The sequence below is a fragment of the Falco naumanni genome, chromosome 10 (assembly GCF_017639655.2).
Source record: "Falco naumanni isolate bFalNau1 chromosome 10, bFalNau1.pat, whole genome shotgun sequence".
NCBI lineage: Eukaryota > Metazoa > Chordata > Aves > Falconiformes > Falconidae > Falco > Falco naumanni.
In genome coordinates this window covers 4,822,693-4,844,932 of record NC_054063.1, presented here as the reverse complement: position 1 = coordinate 4,844,932, position 22,240 = coordinate 4,822,693, and the positions used below count along the sequence as shown (strand labels likewise).

The following is a 22,240-nucleotide window of genomic DNA, read 5'->3' as shown; positions in this document are numbered from 1 at the left end:
TTATGTTTGAGAGGCACTTTAATATACAAACATTATAGTAAAAAATGTTCCCAGGGTTTTCCAAGTTGTTTTCTATGCTTGCTGAGACCACAAAAACCGGTCACACCTTTCCAACATGGACTGAATCAGTGCTCTGTAATTAAAGCAAAGGGGAGGGGGGGGGGGAGGAAAAAAAAAAAAAAGTCAAACAGTAGAAAAAGCTAACAATAGAAAGAACAACAGAACTTAGGTTTGATTTTTAAAGAAAAGTTTGTCAAAAATGATATTGTATTTCAGAAGTAATATCATGACATTACCACGCATGCCTCCTCTGGAAGGGATAGGAGAGATCAGAGTTTGTGCAGGACTCAGCAAGATACATTATCTCCTTCAGAGAATCTCCTTCACATACACCATTAATGTATCATTTCCTGTTTCCTCACTTTCCATTTTTAAATAATGCATATATTGCACAATACATAGCTCTTAAATAACGGAAGAGCTTTCAGTTGAGTTTAAAATCTGAGGTAAAAGTGTGAAGTACTTTTTATGAACTGAAAAGAAAGTTTAAAGTACCAAGAAGATCCAAAATGAATACCGTGGATCTCCTGTTGAGGTTCCATCTTACCTTTGCCTTTTCTCAGCAATTCTCAGTATCTCGCAGACACCAGTAAACCTCTCAGACAATTCTAGCATCAAGCCACACTCCTGCAGGAGAGGCAAGGCACGATTTGGGCCAATAGCCTTGGCCAGTAAGAGTGCTACATTTTCCACAGTGATGCAATCTGGGCAGCTCAGACTACCATTGCTGACAGCATTCCCATTCTGTGAGTCATGGTGGTGGAAAGCTGTGCTGTGTTTTTGTGCAAGATGCAGAAGAAACTTCCATTCTTCTATGGTCTCTGGAATGGAACCTAGATGTAAAATGAGTTTGTTACATTATTTGTAAAACAAGGATTATTCTAAGCCTACTATTTCAAATAGATCTGTACTTAAAAGGGAAGCTAGCTATTCTGGTTTCCTCTGTGGAGATTTAAGAAAACCAAGCATCAACAAGCAAATTGTATATAGAAGTGTACTGCTATGACGGACTCAGTGTAAAAATTTGGTGGTGATCTACACAAAGCTTCACAACAGTTCACTATTTAAGGCTTTGGATTAAGTAAAGAGAGAAAGAATTCTGTCCTTCTTAGGGCTACTAGGAATTCTAAGTTCTGCCATACGATACAATGCTTTGCTCATTGTAACTTTGTAGGTGTTGCAGGTAGAGGAATAGCTAGCCTGCCTGCACACAAAGTTTAGCTTTTACTCCCAACTGTTAAACAAATCTACATTCTTGAATTTTTAAGCACCTTCTAGCACAACAGATTTCACAAAGCACAATGTGAAGATACAAGAGCCTAACCCCCTTTTATTGTTTCAAATGTGCTGCACTGCACACAGTTAGTGCTACCAAAAGACTTAAAAATAGAAGTTCAACTCAACTTCGGACAAATCAGTATATACTAAGGGCAGCTCCTGTATTACAGAAACATGTTTACACAGCTTAAGACTCACTAACCATCTTCTCCATTCAACAGGCTCAAATCATCCAAATGAGCAATATTAGTAAAGGCTTCTGCTCTTCTATCCAGCTCCAGACAGAGAAAAAGATACCCAGGCCAAAATCTAGAATGAAAGAGTAAAGATTTCCAGGAATCAAATACTCAGTCTAAACTAAAGTCAACAATAATTAAATATTCATTTAAACGATCAGAAGCAACTGAATTTCTTGAATGACAGAAATCACTGCGGAACGGGGACACAGGGAATACCCCTTAATCAAAATGGGTACTTGGTACATTACATCAGACACTCAATACTCATCCTCAAAACAGGAAAGGTTTTAAAATAAAGCCTGTCCAAGTAAGCAGCAGATGGGTCATTTTCACTTGCATCCTTTTGGGGTCAGAATACCTACTAACCAAGAACCACCAAGTTTTCTTCTTACCCGTGTGATTTACAGATGTCAGCCATCTTCTCTTTTGTAACAAAATCAGCTGGGAGTTTAATCAAAAGCAAAATGAGCTGGCTGTAGCCCCAAGTAAACAAATGCGATCGTGGCCTAGAAGACGAGAAATTCAGTTTTAAAGCACCAGTGATTTTCTTCAGAACTTCTTCAACAGGAAAGGCTTATGAAACAAGAGAAGGAAAAACAAATGAAACACTGTGTGCAGTCTCAGTAGAGCCATCACTCTGGAAAGCACTACAGATTAAGTTACTTAACCCTTTGATTGCTTCTGCTGAACTCTGCAATATGCAAAATGCACCAAGGACTCAGTGACATCCCAACTGTCACACAAAATCTAAGCCAAAAGCCTAACAAACCCGTTAAAGCTTTTTGCTGCACTCAGGATTTTGGGTGAACCCTACTTTACCTGGGATTTCCTTCTGCATCCACAGTATTTGCTCTTTGTGGTGCGTCATGAGAAACTGCCAAACACAACCAATCCAGTCGTACAGATTCAGGCTGCAGAAGAGATCTAAGGAGAGATGACCTAGAAAATGAAACACACAGAGAAAAACCTACCAGTTTTAAATATACCACACACGGAGAAGCAGAGATGGTGTGTGGATGAAAGGAAAAAAAAAAAAAAAAAGACTTAAAATTAAATATGGAAAAGCCTAGAATGATTTCTGTTTCTAGAAACTGAAGGATCACAGAAAACTGTCAAGTTTGCAGGCTGGGTTCTCACAGGGGTTTTTTGGTGTTTTTTGGTTTGTTTTTTTTTTTTTTTTTGAAGTTATCTAACCTTGGTATACTGAACTGCAGGCACAGCAACAAAAATAGTCAGTTCCACTTAAAGTATTAGTTTGAAAAACCCTTCTAAAACTAGCATCTAACAAAAAAAATCCAGTCTGAGACCAGCTAAAACAGGGAGACTGAGTTGGAACTTAATGCTAAAGAACACCAAGCAGACAGATACAGAAACAGTACAAAAAGCCCGCAAAAGCCAAAACAAAAAAATCCGCACACAGCTACACATTGAAGAAAGTAGACAGATAAAAGAGAGCCTATATTCTCTTTACCTTTTATCCTCTGGCTTTGATTTCACCAGACTATCTAAATATGCTAAAAAGTGAGCTGGATCATTCCTGCAAAGCTGTTTGATATCAGAAGGCAAAATAGAGGGGTGGAACTTGATCAAGGGCCGAAGGGCTGTTTCCCCAAATTTTTCATAAAGCCTGGAAAGAGAGGATAAAAACTGTTTTCAGTATCAAACAGCAAAACTACCTTTTTTCCAAGATCTCTTGCAAGTTCAAGAGAGTACTGAAAGGTGATCTCTTTACAAGATTCTCAGAAAGCTTCATGAAACATTAAGTGAACCAAGTCCTGCTAGCAAGTTAACAACACTGAAGAGAAAAAACCAAGGACTAGGCTACAAACCTTTGAGCATGTACCAGTAACAGCGGGCTATCATCCCAAGGCCCCAGGTCATGCAGCTGTTTCAGTATTTTCAACATATCTTCACTTTCCATTGCTAAAGCCACTGGACTGTGACAAGTTAGTTCTAAAAATAAATCATCACATAAGTTACAAGATAGGAGCAATTATTTCTTTTAACACACACAGACAGCTGTTGTTAAGTGTAAGGACAAGAGTTACCACTAATTTCATGCAACTCTGTAGCTAATAGTAGTGACAAGTGAACAGATCCTACTTCTCATTTCATAGACATCAACATCACTAATCTGTACTTACAGCAAATTACAGTTATAAAACGATACAGCTAAGGCATGGAATAATATTCTTGATCTATTCTCCTTTTCTTTACACTTCTGAGGAGGTGATTTTTCCTCTTGTGAAAAAAAGATAGCCCACTGCAGGAGATACAGTTTGCTGAATACAGTGCAGATCTGCATCAGTTTTCATATATTACAATTTGCTTCTATTAATAAATAAAACCTTCAGCTTGGGCACTGACTTCACAGAATGCAGAATTCAACACAAACATCGATCCTGATGAAATGTGAGTACTAACCTACAGGCCCAAGTGCTGTCCAACTGAGGACAAACTAGAAACGCATATATTTCACTTCTAAGGCTCTTAGAATCCAAATGAGCGATTCCCAAAATTCAAGTAAGATTCAAAATCCAAACAGATCCCCCAAACCCCAAATACCATATACCAACGCTCAAAGCAAGATTCTGTTGTTTGACTACTCTCTGTTGACAACAAGTCAATGCTAAGACTTTAATTCATTCTTAAAAAGAAATGCATAAAGCAGAAGCTGAACGCATAGAACAGATGAAGTTCTGTTCTCCAACATAATTGGGAAGCTTTAGTTCAGTAAGGCTAAAGAGGCACCAAAAAGATCAAAAAGGATTTCTGTGGAAAAAGGAAGTCTGAAGTGATCACAAGTCAAGTCATTTGCATGGAACCACCATTCAGTTTTGTTTCACATTAACCACATTTCTCTACAAGTCAAATCTTCTGTTTCCGGTGCAAATACTGAATAGCTTTTGCCTTGTTTCTATACACATATGATTCCAATTATGATGCTTTTGCTTTCTGAAGTAATATATATGTTTTTAAATAGATCTGGTCTGTAATCACTACAGTGTTCAATCAGACTCCATACAAATCAAAGGATCAGAATTGCAAAGCTGGGGGGACGGGAGGAACAGTCTCTCCAAGGAGCCAGCAGTTCTTCCTGAATTAGCCTTTGTGGGAAAACCAACCAACCCACCCAAAAACGGAACAAAAACTCCCAGACACCAACCATCCTCCCCCTCCCACACTACACCTGCAGAAGCAGAATTTGCAGACACAAAACTGAGTGTCTTCAAGTTTTTTTCCTTTTTTTTTCCCAATCTTACTTTCAGTTTACTAGTAATAAATTTTTCATTAGTTACCTTTTAGTCCTGCAATGTACGTTTCCCACACATTAGGACTGGTTGCATACATGGTTATAATACACTGCTTTAGTCTTTTTAAATCCAAAAGAAAGAAGTAGCTTCGCATAAACCTACAAGCCAAGGTCCATGAAGCTGCTAGTGGCAGACTTCCATCAGAGCTTTCCTCAGCATCACCATTTCCACAAGTAAAGACACACAGCTCAAAACACAGTGTTGTCAATTCAACGAGATCTTTCTGAACATCCACTTCTATGACACATGGAGAAGACACTTGAAAGCCGCAGTCCAAAGGTCCCTTCAAATCAGTACTATTTTCACATGTGGTTTTGCTTTCACCGGTTTCATCAGTATTTTCCTTTTTAGTGCAGTCTTCCATGATACTACTCTGTTCTTTGTCTACTGAGTCTTCATCAGTTGGATCCAATTGTAGGTTTTCCTCCAGGACTGCCCCCTGTTCTTCAGCGCACACAGTCTTGCTTTTCTTAATAGGGGAAGCTGAAGGCTCTTTGCTGCCAAACTTTTCTTCTAGATGGACTAGCCATTCCCGTAAAACCCTCCTCATACACGGTGGTTCTAACAAAACCAGGGGATCCTGGAGTTTGGCTCTGCAGCATAAAAAAAGAACTTAGCAAAGTTGCTTAAGAGTTATAAGATGCCACAAGAGAAGTATTATGTATGTCTTGTGTAACTCAGAAGTATACTCCTGAACTTGACTTACGGTCAGGCTGGTTTTTGTGGTTTTGAGCGTAAATGGAATTTAGACTACTAATGCTGTCTACATTTGATCTTAGTACAATCAGAGTTCTCCAAGATTACTTTCAGAATGGAATTTTATTTGTTAGGTAGTTTTAGGGGGTGTGTGTGTGTGTTACTTTGTTTGTTTTAAAACTATGCGTGTAATTAGGACAAAAGGGTAATGCTAAAGTACCTAAATAAGCTTTTAGTTGATTTTGCTTGGTTTTAAATATGGGAATCAAATCATTAACCAGACGAGATCCTTTTCAGATCATGTTAGTAGATATTCAGAGCATTGCTTTTACATGTACATAAAGAATAATAATAACAATAAATATAATTTTTTCTACCAAAGCCCAATAATCTATACACTAAAAAGTTTCCCTGCTTACATAGCTTCTGCTGTTGCAGCCTTGAGATCTCCTAGACGGTCTTCCTCTGGAAGCTGGCAGCTCTGTGGTTCTAACCTAGAAAAAAACATTCATTTTAGCCTTATCTGCGGTACTACCTTTAGTTTACATGTGGATTTCCTCACAAATTTCCTCAAATCTGTGAGGAAACAACATCAATTCCTTTATTTAAAAAAAATACAAAGCTTTCATTTCTAAAGAAGGAACAGTTCAGCAGAAATTATAGATTAACTGGGCATGAAGAGCAACCAGTAGTACTATTTTGTGACCTTTTATAATGGCTTCTACTCCAACTACAGTAGATTTCTGCAGGTACTGGGAAAAAAATACATTAAATTAGCAAGACACTGGAATATGAAATAACTTACCTCTGTAGTAAATGGACAACCATTGCAGTTGTTCCATGTTTTATTGCTTCTATTAATAAAAAACAAACAAACAACCCCCCCCCAGGCACACGTAACCCACACAACCCAAAAGCAAAAAAAAAAAAAAAAGTTTTTAGGGAGATAATAGTGTTTACTCAGCAAGCAAGGAAGTGAACTGTTGGGCTCCTGTCCATAACTATAGGGAGCATCGCAGACACACTATGTGAGACCTGTGGAATACGCTACATCCTTGCTCTTCAGGCATTACAGAGCTGTGGAGACTGCATGCTCCACCACCCAGAACTGCTCATTGCCTAATCAGCTTTTAGGGAAGGAGTCAGGGAGAACCAGCGACACTCACCATAGTAATGAAGACAGCTGGAAAAAAACTAATGCTGAGCTCCTCATTCCACTTGAAACAGTCATTTTTCTTTAGGTTGTTATCCTCAGAACATTCAGCAAATGCAATTGCTAAGAAAATATGATTTTGCACTCACTCTTTTTCTTCCTGGGGAGATGCTGCCAGGTTAACAGTCAACTCCTGCAGCTGCTCATCATCCTTTACTTCTTGCCTCCCTCTAGTATCAGGACTTATATGAAGTGTGCCAATCTTTTCAGTAGTTTTGCGTACAAAGCTGGAAACACTAGGAGTCAAAAGTTCAAACGTTTAAGGTTAGAAGTTAAAAACTGAACAAATCTAGTACTTTCTTTCCATTCAAGCCATGATTTCTGAAAACTCCATAATCTGAAGAACTTTTGAGAAAAGCATGAAAGCAGCAATGGCCAATCAGAGCAAAACTCACTAAGCAGCTGCTCAAAATTCATACTTCAGTCATGGTCCATACTTTCAGTACAGAATAAAAACCTGAAGCCTTTAAGACTTGGGTTTTTTGCTGCTGGAGTAACAGGATCACACACTAACATTAACACTTAGATTTTGACAAGTATTTGTAAGCAAATAAATGCAGGCTGGCTACACTGCATTTTAAAGCTTAAAACCAGAATGCATAATTAGGAAATTATGTCCTTCCCTGGTGGGAAAAAATGATTTTACAATACTCCAAATTAATTCTTCAGATTACAAAGTTCATTAAAAATGTCCTTTTCATTTCATCAGTCTCTATCCCTTCAGATACTTTACAGAAGAGAAAGCCCAGTGAACATACCAAACCCCAATTATTTCTACCACTGCCATCAGGAAAGCCATGTCAGCAGGAGTTGAAAAGAAAATCAGCTTCTTGCTTTCTGGCCAAGAACTAGTTTGAAAGCATCATGAAAAAAAGAAAAAAGCAACCCTTTTACTCGCTCTCCAGAGAACATAGCATCTTTTACTATACCGAGGTTGAAGCAAAAGTTGAAAGTTGCGGCAGAAGAAAGAAAAGATTCAAATGTAGCAAAACAATTGGACTTTGATGTATGGAAGGATTAAAGGTAAGCTTTTAAAAGTTAACTGTAAATATGATAGTATTTTATTTATTATAAATTTAATGCAGCAAATTCTACTAATAATGAGAACTAAATTTTCAAGTAACACTTATTACTAGCAAAGTCCTAAAAACTCCTTATTGTTTATAAATAATTCAAAACGTTGCATGTAATTCTGAGGGTTATTCTTGATATCAGCTACAATTTTTTGTGGCAGGACATTATTCACATACCGAAGTGATCAAGGGAAGGCTACACAATTTTTCAGACCATTGTTATGGGCCAGCAACATTATAGACAAGAAACTAACATAGACAATTTTTTCCAAATTTTCAAGTATTTAACACCATTCCTTTACATTTGTGTTTGTGTGTCCCTGTTTTCAAAGGGAGTTTTAAAATAGCAATTTGATTTCTGCATAAAATGGACCGTATTTACTTGCAGCAGGTATAAGCTACCATTATTCCATAAACACTTGGGGAATTGATTACATTCAACTGGAAGGTGTGTGTGGGGAGATGGCATACCACACTGTACACTTTGCAAGTGTTTTTTAACAATATCTAGCATGCTTTGAATATTCTAATGTCTGTTCCCAAGCAACATAGGAAGCCTTCACTCATTCTTCAGAAATCTAAGGACCAGAAAAACATGATTCCAAAACAATATTCAGGCAGTTTGCTTTGAATACAAACCACAACTGCAGCTTACAGGGCAAATGTTAAGCATTCTTAGCCACTTAAAAACTGAGGCAGAAGTCTTGGCTCCACTGAAGTTAACAGCAGCTCTTCGTGTCTTCATTAGAGTCAAGATGGAAGCTTTAAATTGCCTAGCAAACTTAACTGAATCTCCAGCATTTCAGTTCAGATGTTACGTTTTTGCAGCACAGAGCATGAACTAAACCAGACAATGCTACTAATTCAGAGGACAGGAAAGGGAAAGACGTAATGGATGAATGAACCTGCTGCAACTTTTACCTTTCTTTGACAGCTTGGAGAGAGACGAGAGGAGATGGGGAACGAAATGACAAAGGAATACTGAATGGGAGAAATGTCTCATTCCGGTCAGCCTCAACCGTCACAGATGCATGAGATACGTTGTCTAACAAATGGAATTGAAATAAAGAGTCATGAAACAGTGGCCTGGCAAAAATGGAACAGTGAAACAAACTCTAAGTCACTAATTCATTAATGGATAGCCTGCAAGCAATATTTTTCTGCTGAATTTTCAAGAACGTGGGGAGCCAAGGAAGTGCCACTTGGTTTCAAGGGCCATTTCATTACTGACTTTGAACCTAATAATTCTGCTTTGCTCATAGTCTTTTGGCTCTGTAACAAGGCAAATGGTGATCAACAACTGTATGAAAACTATCTTCTAAAAGTAGACTCACAGTCCATTTAGGGGCCAAACCCCTTGATTTAATCCACTGACAGTTACTTAAACATCTAGGAAAATTAAGTACTGTGGCATACATCATTTTATATTGCATGATTTCCTGAAGCCTAAAGCACACATGAAGATACAGAAACATATAAACCATGGTTAAGGCATAAATCACCCTTTTATTTGAATGGACTTAAAAGTATAATTGAACTGGCTTCTGATAAGAATCACAGGAAATACAGAGACAGTGACTATTTCCTTTTCACTCTTATATCCCTAACTATCTACAATGTGTTTTGAGTAATCATTTCCAGGTACAAATGCATACTGTATCTTTAAGTGACGTAAATAAGAAAAAAGAATCCTTTCAAGTAAGGATCACTGCATTTTGCAAGTCAGCACTATCTGCACTGTTGAGAGGAAAAGATGCTGTGCTGTTACAGAAACCCTACACTCATAATCCACAGTCTCTCTAGATAGTGCCTAAAGGTCACAACTGATTTTATGATTGCTTGTAAATAAGGCTGCTTTTGTTCATTACGCAGATTAGAAACCTAAAAAACTTATGACATCTTACGAATGTGAGCAGGGAAACACAAAGTCCATTTCTCTTAAATACCAAGTTAAGTACATATGCTTCAAGAAACATCTAGAACTTCTCTATTTTGAAATAATCAGTAAATTGGTTATCTCTTGTTGAACAGATAGAACTTTTTTATCTTCTGACATTCAAAACCTACTTCCCTTCACTTCAGAGTTTTAATATTGGAAATGATACACTTCCTTCCAAGTCTGCTCACTTCTTGTTTTTATGGTGATGTAGGTAAAGACGCACATATAAACGTTAGGTGCTACAAACAGCATGTGGCTTAGTCATCAGTAGTGTTGTCCTACTAAATAGGGGAGCAAATACTAATTCCTAGACTCTTCTTCCCCACTGTGGTTTTCTCCAAAGCATCAAAATACTCTCCATCCTCAACTGGCATCTAGTCTATGCAAAAGCTAAAAAGCAGCCTTTCTACTGGAAAGCCTCTCTACCATACCTGGAACTAAGCCAGCTTCTCATCATCCTGGATTTCTGCATCCCTTCCTGATCCCAACCAGTGCAGAGAACAAGACCTATTATCGTCTCACTTAAGCTTTCATCCAGTGACAGATATTTGTTAGGAAATAAAAAGGTTCCCTGGATGACCTCAGTGTTAGTTGTTAACAGTTCTATCATCCCCGTGCTAATGTATATACGCGTAAGAGAATGAAACCCTGCAAGAAAGTTGAAAACACATCATAAGCCTACTGGTTGTTGCTGGAGACATATAAAGCCAGAATCAAGATTAGGAAAATCTTTCCTAGAAAAGGTATTACTGGAAGTATAGCAGCAGCAAACAAATCTCATTTGAAGCTCAATTAACTGGCATCATCAGCTGAGAGAATCCTAGCATTAATACAGAACTGCACATGGGGGCGGGGGCTTGAGTGAAGTCCTAGCTTGGTAAAAGCCCTCCAGACATTTTGTTTTGTTGCTCTGGGTTTTTTTTGCTTTTAAGCTTGAATTTCTGCGGAGCCAGCATAATACTCCAATGTTTCAAGAAGGAGTTTGACTCAAAGGTGGGGTGATTGTGCTCCCACTGATCAAATTAGAGGACTTAACCATGGGTAACTTGATAGTGGAAAATAAGAGCACTGAGCCAACCCAACCAAATTCTTGTAGAAAAAATATAAAAAAAATGCATCTGAACAACATATTTTCATTAAGACACGTTACCAAGTTCTACTTGCTCGTCTTCCTGGTGTGCAGGAAATTCTTTAAGTCTCTCATCTTCTGAGAAAGTTTGGCTGTGGAGAGAACATGAATCTTCATCTGACTGACTGCCTCTTCGACTGATAACACGATATATTCCAGAGTCTAAGACACTGAAGCTTTCCTGTCAGACAAGGGAGGGGAGTTAGATGTTGCATGAGTTGTACTTCCTTGTTAAACTTCCTGCAATGAACTAAACAGTCATACCCATACAAATAACCTCACAGCACTCCAAAATTCACTGTCTGGAAAAACTCATGTAACAGCATTTTTTGAGATATCCAGAACAGAAAAGTACACAGATACCAGCAAATGTGCAGTCCGGTGACTTCATAAAGATGTATATGCTGCAATTGCTTTTAGGAAAGCAGCCTGTGGAACAACTGGTGTACCTAGTACCAGATAAAAACCATCTCTGCTTTAGTCCTGCATCTGAGACTGTCGCTTCACCCCTTTGTACCCAAGAGTCCATACTCTTTTTGCTGGTTAACCACAGACCCTGCACAACTATTTAGTTCCAGGATACATGTACATTCTTTTCCTCATGGTCAGTCTATGTAGTTTACTTTCCCATCTCCTAAGGAAAATACTTGTCTACCATATCAAGATGAAATTTACGTTAGTTTTTTTAACCTTTACTTTTTAAACATTGTTAGAGCGAAAGCAGCAACTGATACTGCATTAACTACGAAATATTTCCCCTTTCTTGAAAAGCTGCTGGGAAGCCAAGACAATACCAAGCAGCTGTACATGTAAACGAGTATTAGAAATATGCTTTGGGTTTTTTCTTTCCTTAGAGCTTTCTGGTTGAGCTTCATAGAGTGGAAAATTTTTTTCTGAACAGGGCTAGGTTATTTCTGAGCATTCGGATGTTCAGTTTTCACCACATAAAACTACAGTAGCAATCAAGATGACCCTTACTGAAGCATATTGAGACACCGACACATCTGTGGAGAAAGCCTTCTTCACATCAACCTTTATCCACATCTCAATCATTAGACACAAAAAAAGTACGGAAAAAAGGCAGAGCTTGAAGAAAGCAAGTAGTAGTATTTTATGTCTCTATACCCCACCTAATTTTACCAAGTAGCATTATCAGCCATAGTGGACATGGTAAAACTAAAGTCTCATCTTCAAAGTGTGCAACGAGGTGATTTTAAGCCTCAAAGATAAAAACTGCAGATATCATTTTTGGCACTACCAGTACACATACATGAGATGAAATACTGCTTCTTCTACTGCTGCATGCAGAATCCAGAGGTTCCAACTTAGAAATTAGTTCTTCCAGTTGTGTCATGAGATCTTGCTGAGTTGAGGCATCCAGCTGAGACTTCAAGTGCTCCAGCTTGTCTAAAGACAAATTTTTTCTTGCCTGAAAGTACACAGTGAAACAGAAGCATTATTATTTCTAACACACATGTGAAAAGCAAAAGGTACCATATATGCAGGCTAATTTTAATCCTAGAAGTATAACGTTTAGAAGACTTCTTAAAAACTCCCAAGAATATGAATCTCAGAAACCCATGGAATTTAACGGAAGAGGGGGACAGGAAACAGCGAAGTTGCATTGCTCACTTACAAAGAGGTATTTACTTACTCTGCAAGAAATAATTGAATTTTGGAAGAGGCAACAGACCCTGGCAGCAAGGCTCCAGAACCCTCTTTTTATCAGACGGTCTATGCAGCGGTCTACCAGCAGAAGGGAGAGGTGTCCAACTTTTCCATTTGTATGGAGACAGAACAACTCACTTTTGTAAACTGCAATATCCTGAATATCTGCAAAACCAGATGCACAGAAATATCTAAAAGACTGAAATCATTAGTCAACATTCCTTTCTGTTCCTGAAAGAAGGTGAAAACTTCTTTCCCACCTGACTGCAAATGCATGCAAAAGCCTAATACGCTGTAACAGAAGTAGAACAGGGAAAACAACCACTGAAGCTAGCATCTAACAACTATAAAGTATGGATGAGGTATCAAAACTTTCCAGAGTTGTGTTTCTGGAAAGTATTCAAGAAGTTCACTCAAGTTACTGAAATTTCCTTTTCTTCTGAACAGGCGTGAAAAACTAAAGACTGATAAAGATGAGAAATACATCATTGTTCGCTTTGAAACAGTAGGAGAACATTTGCTAGATGGTAGAAAAATGCTTTGACCTTTCAGCCATTTTCAAATGAAATAGTTATGCTGTATGCAAACACTCCGTGACAGTCATTGGAAACTTAACGCCAAAAGCTGAGGAGAGAAGGGGAAAGGACAGACTGACTGACAATGACTAACCATTCTAGGACTATGCTTATAACCATACACACAAAACCGTTTATGAGGGTTCGCTCTTCTGTCAAATAAGTACATCCTCTAGCTCCTATTTAGACAGGTGTTAGAAAAAAAACAGGTTTTAAGCTTTCAGCAGCTAGATTATCCTTCACAGGACACATGACAAACCCGAATAAACAGAAATGAGAAAAGAATAGTGCAGGTTTTACCCCACTAACACTGAAGGTTACTACCTCTCACTATTTGATTACCATATTTTACAATCCACTCTACACAGTGTTTTGTTTCTCAAGCATGTATTCAGAAGTCTGGAGAGAGAGGATGGCTGGAGAAGGCAGGGAGAGAGTTAATATTCAAGGATATACCTGGCAGATGAAAAGGAAAAGGTTTTCTGATCAATGTTCTGCAATCCAGCTACAGAAATTGAGCTGGAAAAGCCTCCATGTTAGGCAAGGGCTTCAGAAGTGACAAACATAACAGACAACATTACAAACCAAAGATTCTTAAAAGTTTACCTTTTACTTCACTCCAGAGTAAGACTTGAACGCTTTGTGGAAGAAAAATATATATGCCTCTTTCTGTCCAGGTCATCACACAGTGCTCACTGCAAGCAAAGCAGATGTTAATGGTGCAACAGTTAATTGTGGTAGTTGCTGTAAATATGCAGGGATGGCACTGGCTTAACTATAGCAAGCAAGAAGTGAGACAGCTGTTTAGCATGATACTTGGAAAACTCTTAGGCAAAAAGAAGTTGGTAATATAAATTAGGAGAATATACAACTTTTTTATTTTTAAGTCTACTTTATCAACAGGAAGCTACGCTGACAAATACTCACGTCAAATACAGTAGCTTGGGGAAAGATAAAGATTGTGGAGCGCAGCTGGAACTAGTATAATGAGGATCCTGCCTGTAAAATAAATTATTATCCATTACAAGCATAACTACAATAATGTCACTTTATTAACATAATATTCTTAACCCCGTAAATACAAGGCTGGCTTAAATAGAGTCTTATGACAGCAGCATTCATTGTCAGTCACACAGACATACCACAGAAGCAAGGCATTTTTGATAACTACTGGCTTCTGTTATTAGAGGAAAACTTATTAAGATGACAGCTAGGATTAACATTTGACTGCACTAGGAGTTTATTTAATCTTCTCAGCCTTAATGCAGTTCTTTTCAGCTAGTCTAGAAGCCCCAAGCAAGTTTATCACAGATAACACTCATGCTTCTACCTGAGAGAAACAACAGGGAGAGGCGGTGATGAGAGCAGATGCTTGAACTGATGTGTGCTTTGCACTTCCCCGTCAAAGTTCACCTCCCACATCCTTGAGCCAGGACGAGCACAATATATTAATGGCTGCTGATTCCCACTGTTTTTTCCAACAGGGAAGAAACATGCTCCAAATTCTCCATCTCTCTCCTTATTACCAATTTTCCAGAACTTTTCTCTAGTGAGGGAAAAAAACCCAAAACATACTCAAGGCAGCATTAGTAAAGGCTCTAATTAATTTATGCTTTTCTTGAAGAATAAAAATACTAAATCCTAGTTGCTCAGTTGGTCTTGGTGCTTAAAAATAATATCTGTCACGTATATGATAAAGCCTGCATAAAGTTTATAAAATACGAGGTGCAGAAATAACTTGGTAAGGGAAAGGCGATTGTGCAAGTGATCCCAGAAACCATTTCCAACCCCTAAAAAGATAAGACTGTCATTATGAATAGTCAGCATGGATTTATGAAGGGGAAAGCACGTTAATAGCCCTCTACCACAGACTGACTAGCTTGACAGATGACAGCAGTGGATGTTCTTTACCTTGACTTCAGTAAGGCTTTTGACATCGCCCCTGCTAACATCTTCACAGACAAACTGAGGAAGCATGGGCTAGATAACAGACATCAATAAACGTGAAGTCCTGCACTGAGGGAGGAACAACCCCAGGCACCAGTACAGGCCAACTGGCTGGAAAGCAGTTTTGTAGAGAAGGGCCCGGGGGTCCTGGTGAGCAAGCAGCTGACCATGAGCCAGCAACGAACCCTTTTGGCAAAGGCAGCCAACAGCCTCATGGGCTGCATTAAAAGTGCTGCCAGCAGGTCAAAGGCGATGGTCTTTCCCCTCTTCACAGCACTAGCGACATATCTAGGTGCTGGGTCCAGTCCCAGGCTCCCCAGTAAGAGACAGACAGGGACATACTGGAGCAGCTCCAACAACAGGCCACAAAAATGACTAAGGGATCACAGCACCTGTCCTGTAAAAGGCTGAGAGAGCTGGGCTGGTCAGCCTGGAACAGAGAAGGCTCAGAAGGGAATCCATCTGATCCCACATGTATAAATACCAGATGAGGGAGTAAAAAGAGAGAGCCAGACTACTCCCAGTGGTGCCCAGTGAAAGGACAAGCAGCAATGGGCACAAATGGAAATACAGGAAATTCCATTTCAACATAACAAAAAGCTCTATTATTGTGAGGGTGGTGAACCACTGGCAAACGTTGCCCAGAGAGTTTGTTGAGTCTCCATCCTTGGAGATCCTCAGAACCTAACTGGAAACAGTCCCACACAATCTACTCTACACAACTCTCCTTCGAGCAGGAATATTGGACTATATGATTTCCAGACGTCACTTCAAAAACCTCTGTGTGACTCAGTAAAGCCCAATATTTTATGAGTAAAACGTAACTTACCTCTCGGTGTCACACAAATAAGTGCGTGTAAGTGAAGATATGAGCAGTCTTCCATCCAAATAATCAAGCTGAACAACCCGAGAATCTACAGTGGTTATAATCTGAACAGGAAACATCACAAAAGTAGCAGCAGCCTACAGTTAGAAAGGAAAAAAAAGAAAACATACTGGTCATCAGTTCAAAGTAAAGATTCTTTCATTAACTTAAGATTGCAAAATCCAGAAAAGACTCATATATGCTACGAATACAGAGCATAAAACAGAACAGTTGGTTTCTTCTCTTCCACAAAACAAGGTTTCAATGCTTAGAGGCACAGAAGACTAAATCCTCCTTTTCACAAAACCATTGTTGAAGATTTAAGAAAAAAAAAAAGTATCTTATCCCTGTAGCATCCTGACATTTCTTTATAAAAAGGGTGTGTTTTCTGTAATATTAAGAGGGGGGTTTACTCTTGCTTTTGTAAGCTTTGTACTTTTGTCAATCCTCTCAATTCTCCCCATGGGTACTTTCAGCCAGCAAACAGTTTTATGGAGAGACACCTGAGGGATTACTTGATACAAAAAACACTACACCACTTTAAACCATCTGATGTAGGTGGTTTACATAAACTCACTTTCTCTATTACCCTGCAGCAAACTACCCAAATACTATTTATTATGCAAATGTCTCAGTTTGCATGGGTGGCAGAACAAAGTGACAGACAGACGGACTTCCTCTGAATAAGAAACTACTGAGTACTGCACTCCAATTTCCAGCAGACAGTCACCATTTTTGACAGCTTAAAGCTGTTTTCTTTGTTAGGAATGTGACAGTGCATTAGATGAGAGATTCTACAGCCCAATTCCTTTAACAGGCAGAGCAGAAACATATTCCATGGTCCTTGCCCTTCTCTCATTTTCCCTTTCTTTCCGCAGTTGAATTTTTTGCTCTTTCTGTTGTCGCATAAATGCTCCTTACCTGGTATAAAAACAGCCCATCTCGCACACAAAGCCAAGAGATCTATTTATTGCATGTCTGCGTGCATCATTGCATGAGGGGTGCTAGATGGTAAATCCACAAAGCTAGCACATCTCTTAACACAGGGTAATATATTTTAGACACTTTTGAACAATTGTTTGTAATTATGTTTCTCATTGGTTCTTACCAGCCTCTCCTCCATTTAAAGGCACAGTGTTCTTTCCTTTCATCTCCTGTTCTGTGGGGAGGGGGCTTTGTTAGTAGGGGGCTTCCTTTGCTCCAGGGTGGATCTTTAAGCTGTCCTAATTAGGACAGCTTACACACAGTTTGAGTAATTTTCTTTTTGATCTCATTAAGCATTTGGTTCTCCTTGAGCTTATCTTGTTATGTCCCATGAGCTTATCTTGTTATGTCCCAGCTTGACACATTTATGGTGTCTATTCTCTCTCCCAAGGCCATGTCTTGTCAAGTACTTGTAACATCATCTGCTTTTCATTTTTTTTTCTTTTTTCATTATAGATGTTTACATATTTTGTCTGAATTTAAAATTAAATAACAGACTGACCTTCTATTAGCCACATATTTCTTTAAAGTAGCAAGACTATTGCATGTAAAGTCAATTTTCTGTCAAAATCTTTCATAAGGGTGAGAAAGGACCTGGAGGAAGACACCTATTTCCAGGCTGTGCTCCTTCTCACAGATTAAAAAGAGAAGGAAAGAACCTACTAATGGTAAAAAGTTAAAGAACACTCAAGGACTAGCAATCAGGCTGATATAATTTTCACGTGTGTCCTTTGCGCAAAACGTAATGGATGAAAGCTTGATGTACACCTACCATTTATTTTAACTAAGAACTAACTTTAAGAATGAGAGCACCCAGACAGAGCCAAGCAAACCCAGAGTCTGGGATTGCCTTTCTCAGGCTGACAGCTCAGCTGAGGACTAAAACACACAGCTGAACCTGCAGTTGGAGCCCATGGACTCCAACAGGCTCCAAACAACCAAGACCCTGGCCCTGGATACTTGTAAATTCCAAGAGGAAGAAGCTCAGCCAGTTTTTAATTCTGTATGTTTGAAAGCATTTTTATGCTGCATTACTAAAATAGCTAAAATAGGGGATGAGAGAGGTTCTCAGATCAGGATTTCTATTGTTGTCTCAAGAGACTGTTTCTTCATCCCAGCAGTCAAAGCTACCAGAACTTCATCAGCTGGCAAGTCCTCCTCTGCTTTGCTTTACTAAAGAAAAAGATTCCACACATCCCCTGTGAACCTCTTCATCTCAAACAAAGTATGTGACATTTTACCTTCCCTTGTTTCGATGTGTTAATCTTGATGGCTGATACTTTTCCCACATGATCTCCTACAAAAACACGAAGGGCAGCTGTATCCCAACATAGAGCTGTTATTTTTCTGCCCTTATGCTCAGAGGAAACATAAATGCGTTCTGGCTTCCCACGACGCTCCTGATTCAGCTCCCAGACTACTACAAGACCTTGGCTGCAACAATTGAAAAAAGAAAACACAATTTGAGAGTAAGTTTTCTAATGTTTTATCAGTGATAAAGATGCATTGCTCCAAAGAAGCAGAAAATCTAAGCTAAGTAGTACATTTCAGAATTGGTTGTGTTTGAGGTTGCATGCTTTCAAGAAGTTTCACGTTCTTCATTCTGAAGAAGAATGTGTCCTTCCTTGCATTATGATGCACCAGTAGTTTTGTTCGGAAGGGTGCTCTCAATTACTGGAATTGCAGTGAGGATGCAGAAAAACAAGCATCTAAATGGATTTTGAACAACTTAAGTGGTATTAACTACCAATCTCACTCTGGTAAGTTAATGAAGATACTTCTTTTGATGCTGAAAGGTCTCAGAAACACATTTATCGTCATAACATCATATGCATTAGCTCTCCCATAGATGTTCTGTTACAGAAATGATACTTATTCTGGAACAATTATTCCAGAAAAAAATTTACACAAACTGTCTGTGCAGACAATTATTCCGTAGGGGCCTCTACTGGTTAATTCCTTGCCCAACTCCAAGTTCTCAGCAGATGTTCAAATCTGAAACTTTGAAGCTACTTTAAAATATTTATCCAGCATTTAGGTTTGTGAGTACATCACTCACCTAGTGGCAACAGCAACATAGTCTTCATCATGCAAACAACAGGCAACCCGGGAAATGGCACCTTCCTGAAAGCAAGGATGGGAGTAAGCGCAGGTGAAAGTTGTTCTTGTACTGCCTTCACCACTATGCAACTTTTATCTTTTAAGACATAAACCAGATTCACGTCAACAGCTGCTATCACTTTGCTGTGATGTGGTTTGTTCTGTGGGGGGGGGGGGTTTGTTGGTTTTTTGTTTGTGTGTTGGTTTTTTTTGTTTTTGGTTTTTTTACAAACAGTGAGCTTACTCTAAAAAGATGCAGCTGACAACATCAAGAGAAATAAAGGAAATAGCATCTGGCTGTAAAAATAGTAATCCCTGCTACATGATCTCTTTCAACAAAGGCAAGCCAGCCTATCTTCTCTTTGCTTATCCAGGTAGTTCATAGTGTGGACATTCAAACACTGGTAGTTATCTACACGGGAGTTGCTCTGGCTTCATATTCAAAGTTTTCTTTTAGTTCTTAAAGATTCAGGTGACTTTGTTGCTGCTGTTAAAAGAATTTGAAAAACAAAGGCCTGACCCCCTCAAGCAATTTCTTTCACACCTCATGAAATCTATGACACCACACACTCTGGGGATACACTCCAGTAACACAACCATTTTTCAAATGGAGCTGTCCAAAACTTCACCTTACTTGGACAATTCAGCAAGCTGAAAACACCTGTTGACTCTTAATAAAAATCAACCTGAAACAATCTCTCTTCTGCAGTCCCATTTTCCCTGGAAATTTTTTTAAAGGATTCTTTACCCTTACCTTATGAGTGAGAAAGAGTCTTTGCTTCCAACCATCTTTCTGTATAAGGTTCAGTCCTCCTCCTGAACTGCCCAGAGCTAGCCATCTCTTCGACACAGCTATACACGTGCACTGAAAGAATAAAAACCATAATGCATAACACAGCTACCAGGAAGTACTAATAACAGGATCTTTTTCTTAATTATTTTTTTTTAAAGGCTTCATTGTTGGCCAGCTGTGTGTACCCCTCCTGAAACACTGGCAGCACAGTCAGAGATACTAGAATTGGACTCTCTGTGATTCAAGCAAACAGTGTAAGACAGCAACCGTCTAAGTCTGTATTATTTACCCACAGCTGCATTCAGAAAATGCACATATAGAGTAATAGGATCCTTTGTCTTCACTGCTTCTTCTTCCCAAAGTGTTCCCCCCCAACAAGCTAGCATGCACACACCCAAAAAGAATGAGTCCTGTGAGTTAATCAGATAATAAACCAAATAATGTCATTAGTAGAATTTAAAAAAACAAAACCAACATCCCACAAAAAAAAAACACCAAACACCACAAACGCACCTTCAGACGACTAGAATCCAACCTGAGTGCAGAAAGCAATGGATCCAAACATTCAAACTCTGCCAGCACATGGTTGTAAGAGTCTGGAACTACTGGCACAGAAGCCATTGATGTACATTACTGGTGCTACTCGCTCACGGGTGCATTATGGCTTCAGCTTTTAGCTGTACCTGCCAAAAATAAAGTAAGTTCTTGATCAGTTCACTTTTTACTATTACATCTGTTTTCATGCACTTAAAGAAATCCTGAACTTCTTCCTGTTCAAAGAACATCAGATTTAAATTTGCTAAAAAGGCCCAAGGGCTGCAAAATTAGACCCCTGCTTCATTCATGAGAAGTTTTTGTTGAAGTTTATTTCAGAAAGCTTAACCTATCAGATACCACCCTTGGAAACAGTTGAATTATAGCTACAAGAACTATTTGCATCACCTATAAAACAAGTTCCGTCTACCTATGGAAAAAGCCTTGGTTTATGGTAAAATGCACTTCTCCCCACATCATGCACATTTGATTTGAAACCAATTTTCTCGTGGGTAACATTTAGCATTAGTGTTTTATACCTACATCATCATCTCCCCCAAAACTAAATTCAAGCTGTATTATCCTCAACTGATACCAAATTTAGAACTGCCTGCATTTGTGCATTTTTAATACAACTATACATAAACACGTATAAACTCTCCTTTCCAAAATACCCCCTTTTCAGCACACAAGATAGATAATACAGCATTAAAAAAAAAAAGGGAATTAAATAGTTATCAAAGATGCAACCTCACATGTTTTTCCTAAACAGCACATACTTTAAAAGAACCTGCTGTGGAGGAATGTTTAAAGTTTAAACCCATGTTGCTTAAAAAACCCCACAGCCTGTTACGCTCCACACTCAAGTCTCTGATTTTCTAAATAATGTTCAGCGTGCAATCTGATTAATTAAGTTACTCCCTCCCAGAGACAGCGTCACATTTCCTTACAAGGGAACGCTTACTCTCACCAGGAACTAGGAAAAGGGAAGATAGATGTTCAGCCAGAGAGGCTGAAAATTATTTCAGCTTTCTCAAATGTCTTAAAAACCCTGGATTGATTTTGTTTTGTTTTTGAGATTCGGGAGTTGAGAACGACTCCACCGAGAGATAAAGACTAGAACGCCTCAGAGGACTGACAACAGGATTGTTCTGTTCTAGATCAGAGTATTTGGTGCAGGTCACCCCAAGGCCCGTGTGACATGCTGTGCCCTGCGGCAGGCGGCATATCACCTGGGCAGCCCCCGGGACCCCCTGCCCCGGCAGCCTGCCCTGGGGAACCGGGCGGCCGGCCTACCCAGCACGCTGCCCCGGGCCGGCCCCCAGCTGCGGAGAACGGCGGCGGACCCGCCGGGGTTCCGCCGAGGTACGCGGAGCACCACAAGGGCCGGGCACAGCCGCGCCCGCTCCCCCAGAACCGGCCGGCCCCGCGCGCACCGGACCCTGCGCGCACCGGCAGCAGCAAACGAGCGCGTCCCGCCCCGGCGGGAGACACCAGCGCTCCGCGCGTCCCGAATCGGCACTGGGGAAACCACAGGGCCGAGCCACGGCTCCCTGGGGCCGGCCGGCCTCCCCTCCCACTGGCACTCACCGCCGCCGGGCACCGACCTGCCCCCGGCGGTGAGAGCCGAGCCGAGCCGAGCCGAGCCGAGCCCAGACCCTCCTGGACGAGCACAGCGCAGCCCCCAGCCAGCGGGTAAGGCGCCGAACGCCGGCAGACGAACAGCCGAGAAGAGCCGCTCTCGGCCGGCCGCCGCCTCAGCCCCTGTGTGGGCGCCTCAGGCCGCTGGCCCCGCCCCCGGCGCGCCGCGGGAGCGAGCGAGGGCGGGCGGGG

The 22,240-nt window shown here is 40.0% G+C and overlaps 1 protein-coding gene across 5 annotated transcripts; it reads right to left on the bottom strand.

Annotated features, from left to right (window-relative positions):
* On the bottom strand, window positions 1-22,217 carry HPS5 (HPS5 biogenesis of lysosomal organelles complex 2 subunit 2). 5 transcript variants are annotated; one of them, XM_040609549.1, is made up of 23 exons: window positions 21,998-22,213; window positions 20,387-20,556; window positions 19,835-19,945; window positions 19,040-19,104; window positions 18,222-18,414; window positions 15,961-16,094; window positions 14,515-14,730; window positions 14,112-14,183; window positions 13,791-13,879; window positions 12,596-12,774; window positions 12,212-12,370; window positions 10,963-11,122; window positions 8,795-8,918; window positions 6,890-7,036; window positions 6,007-6,081; window positions 4,877-5,484; window positions 3,407-3,530; window positions 3,049-3,204; window positions 2,397-2,516; window positions 1,970-2,083; window positions 1,541-1,647; window positions 608-893; window positions 1-133 (listed from the first exon to the last, which is right to left on the bottom strand). In XM_040609549.1, the coding sequence occupies exons 2-23, from the start codon at window positions 20,492-20,494 to the stop codon at window positions 73-75; spliced, it is 3,408 nt and encodes a 1,135-aa protein (XP_040465483.1). In that variant the 5' UTR covers window positions 20,495-20,556; window positions 21,998-22,213; the 3' UTR covers window positions 1-72. The 5 variants fall into 5 exon arrangements, with proteins under 5 accessions (XP_040465483.1, XP_040465482.1, XP_040465484.1 ...); XM_040609548.1 differs by having other exon boundaries at window positions 22,015-22,213; XM_040609550.1 differs by having other exon boundaries at window positions 20,387-20,550; window positions 22,015-22,213.
* Window positions 22,218-22,240: the final 23 nt, after the last annotated feature.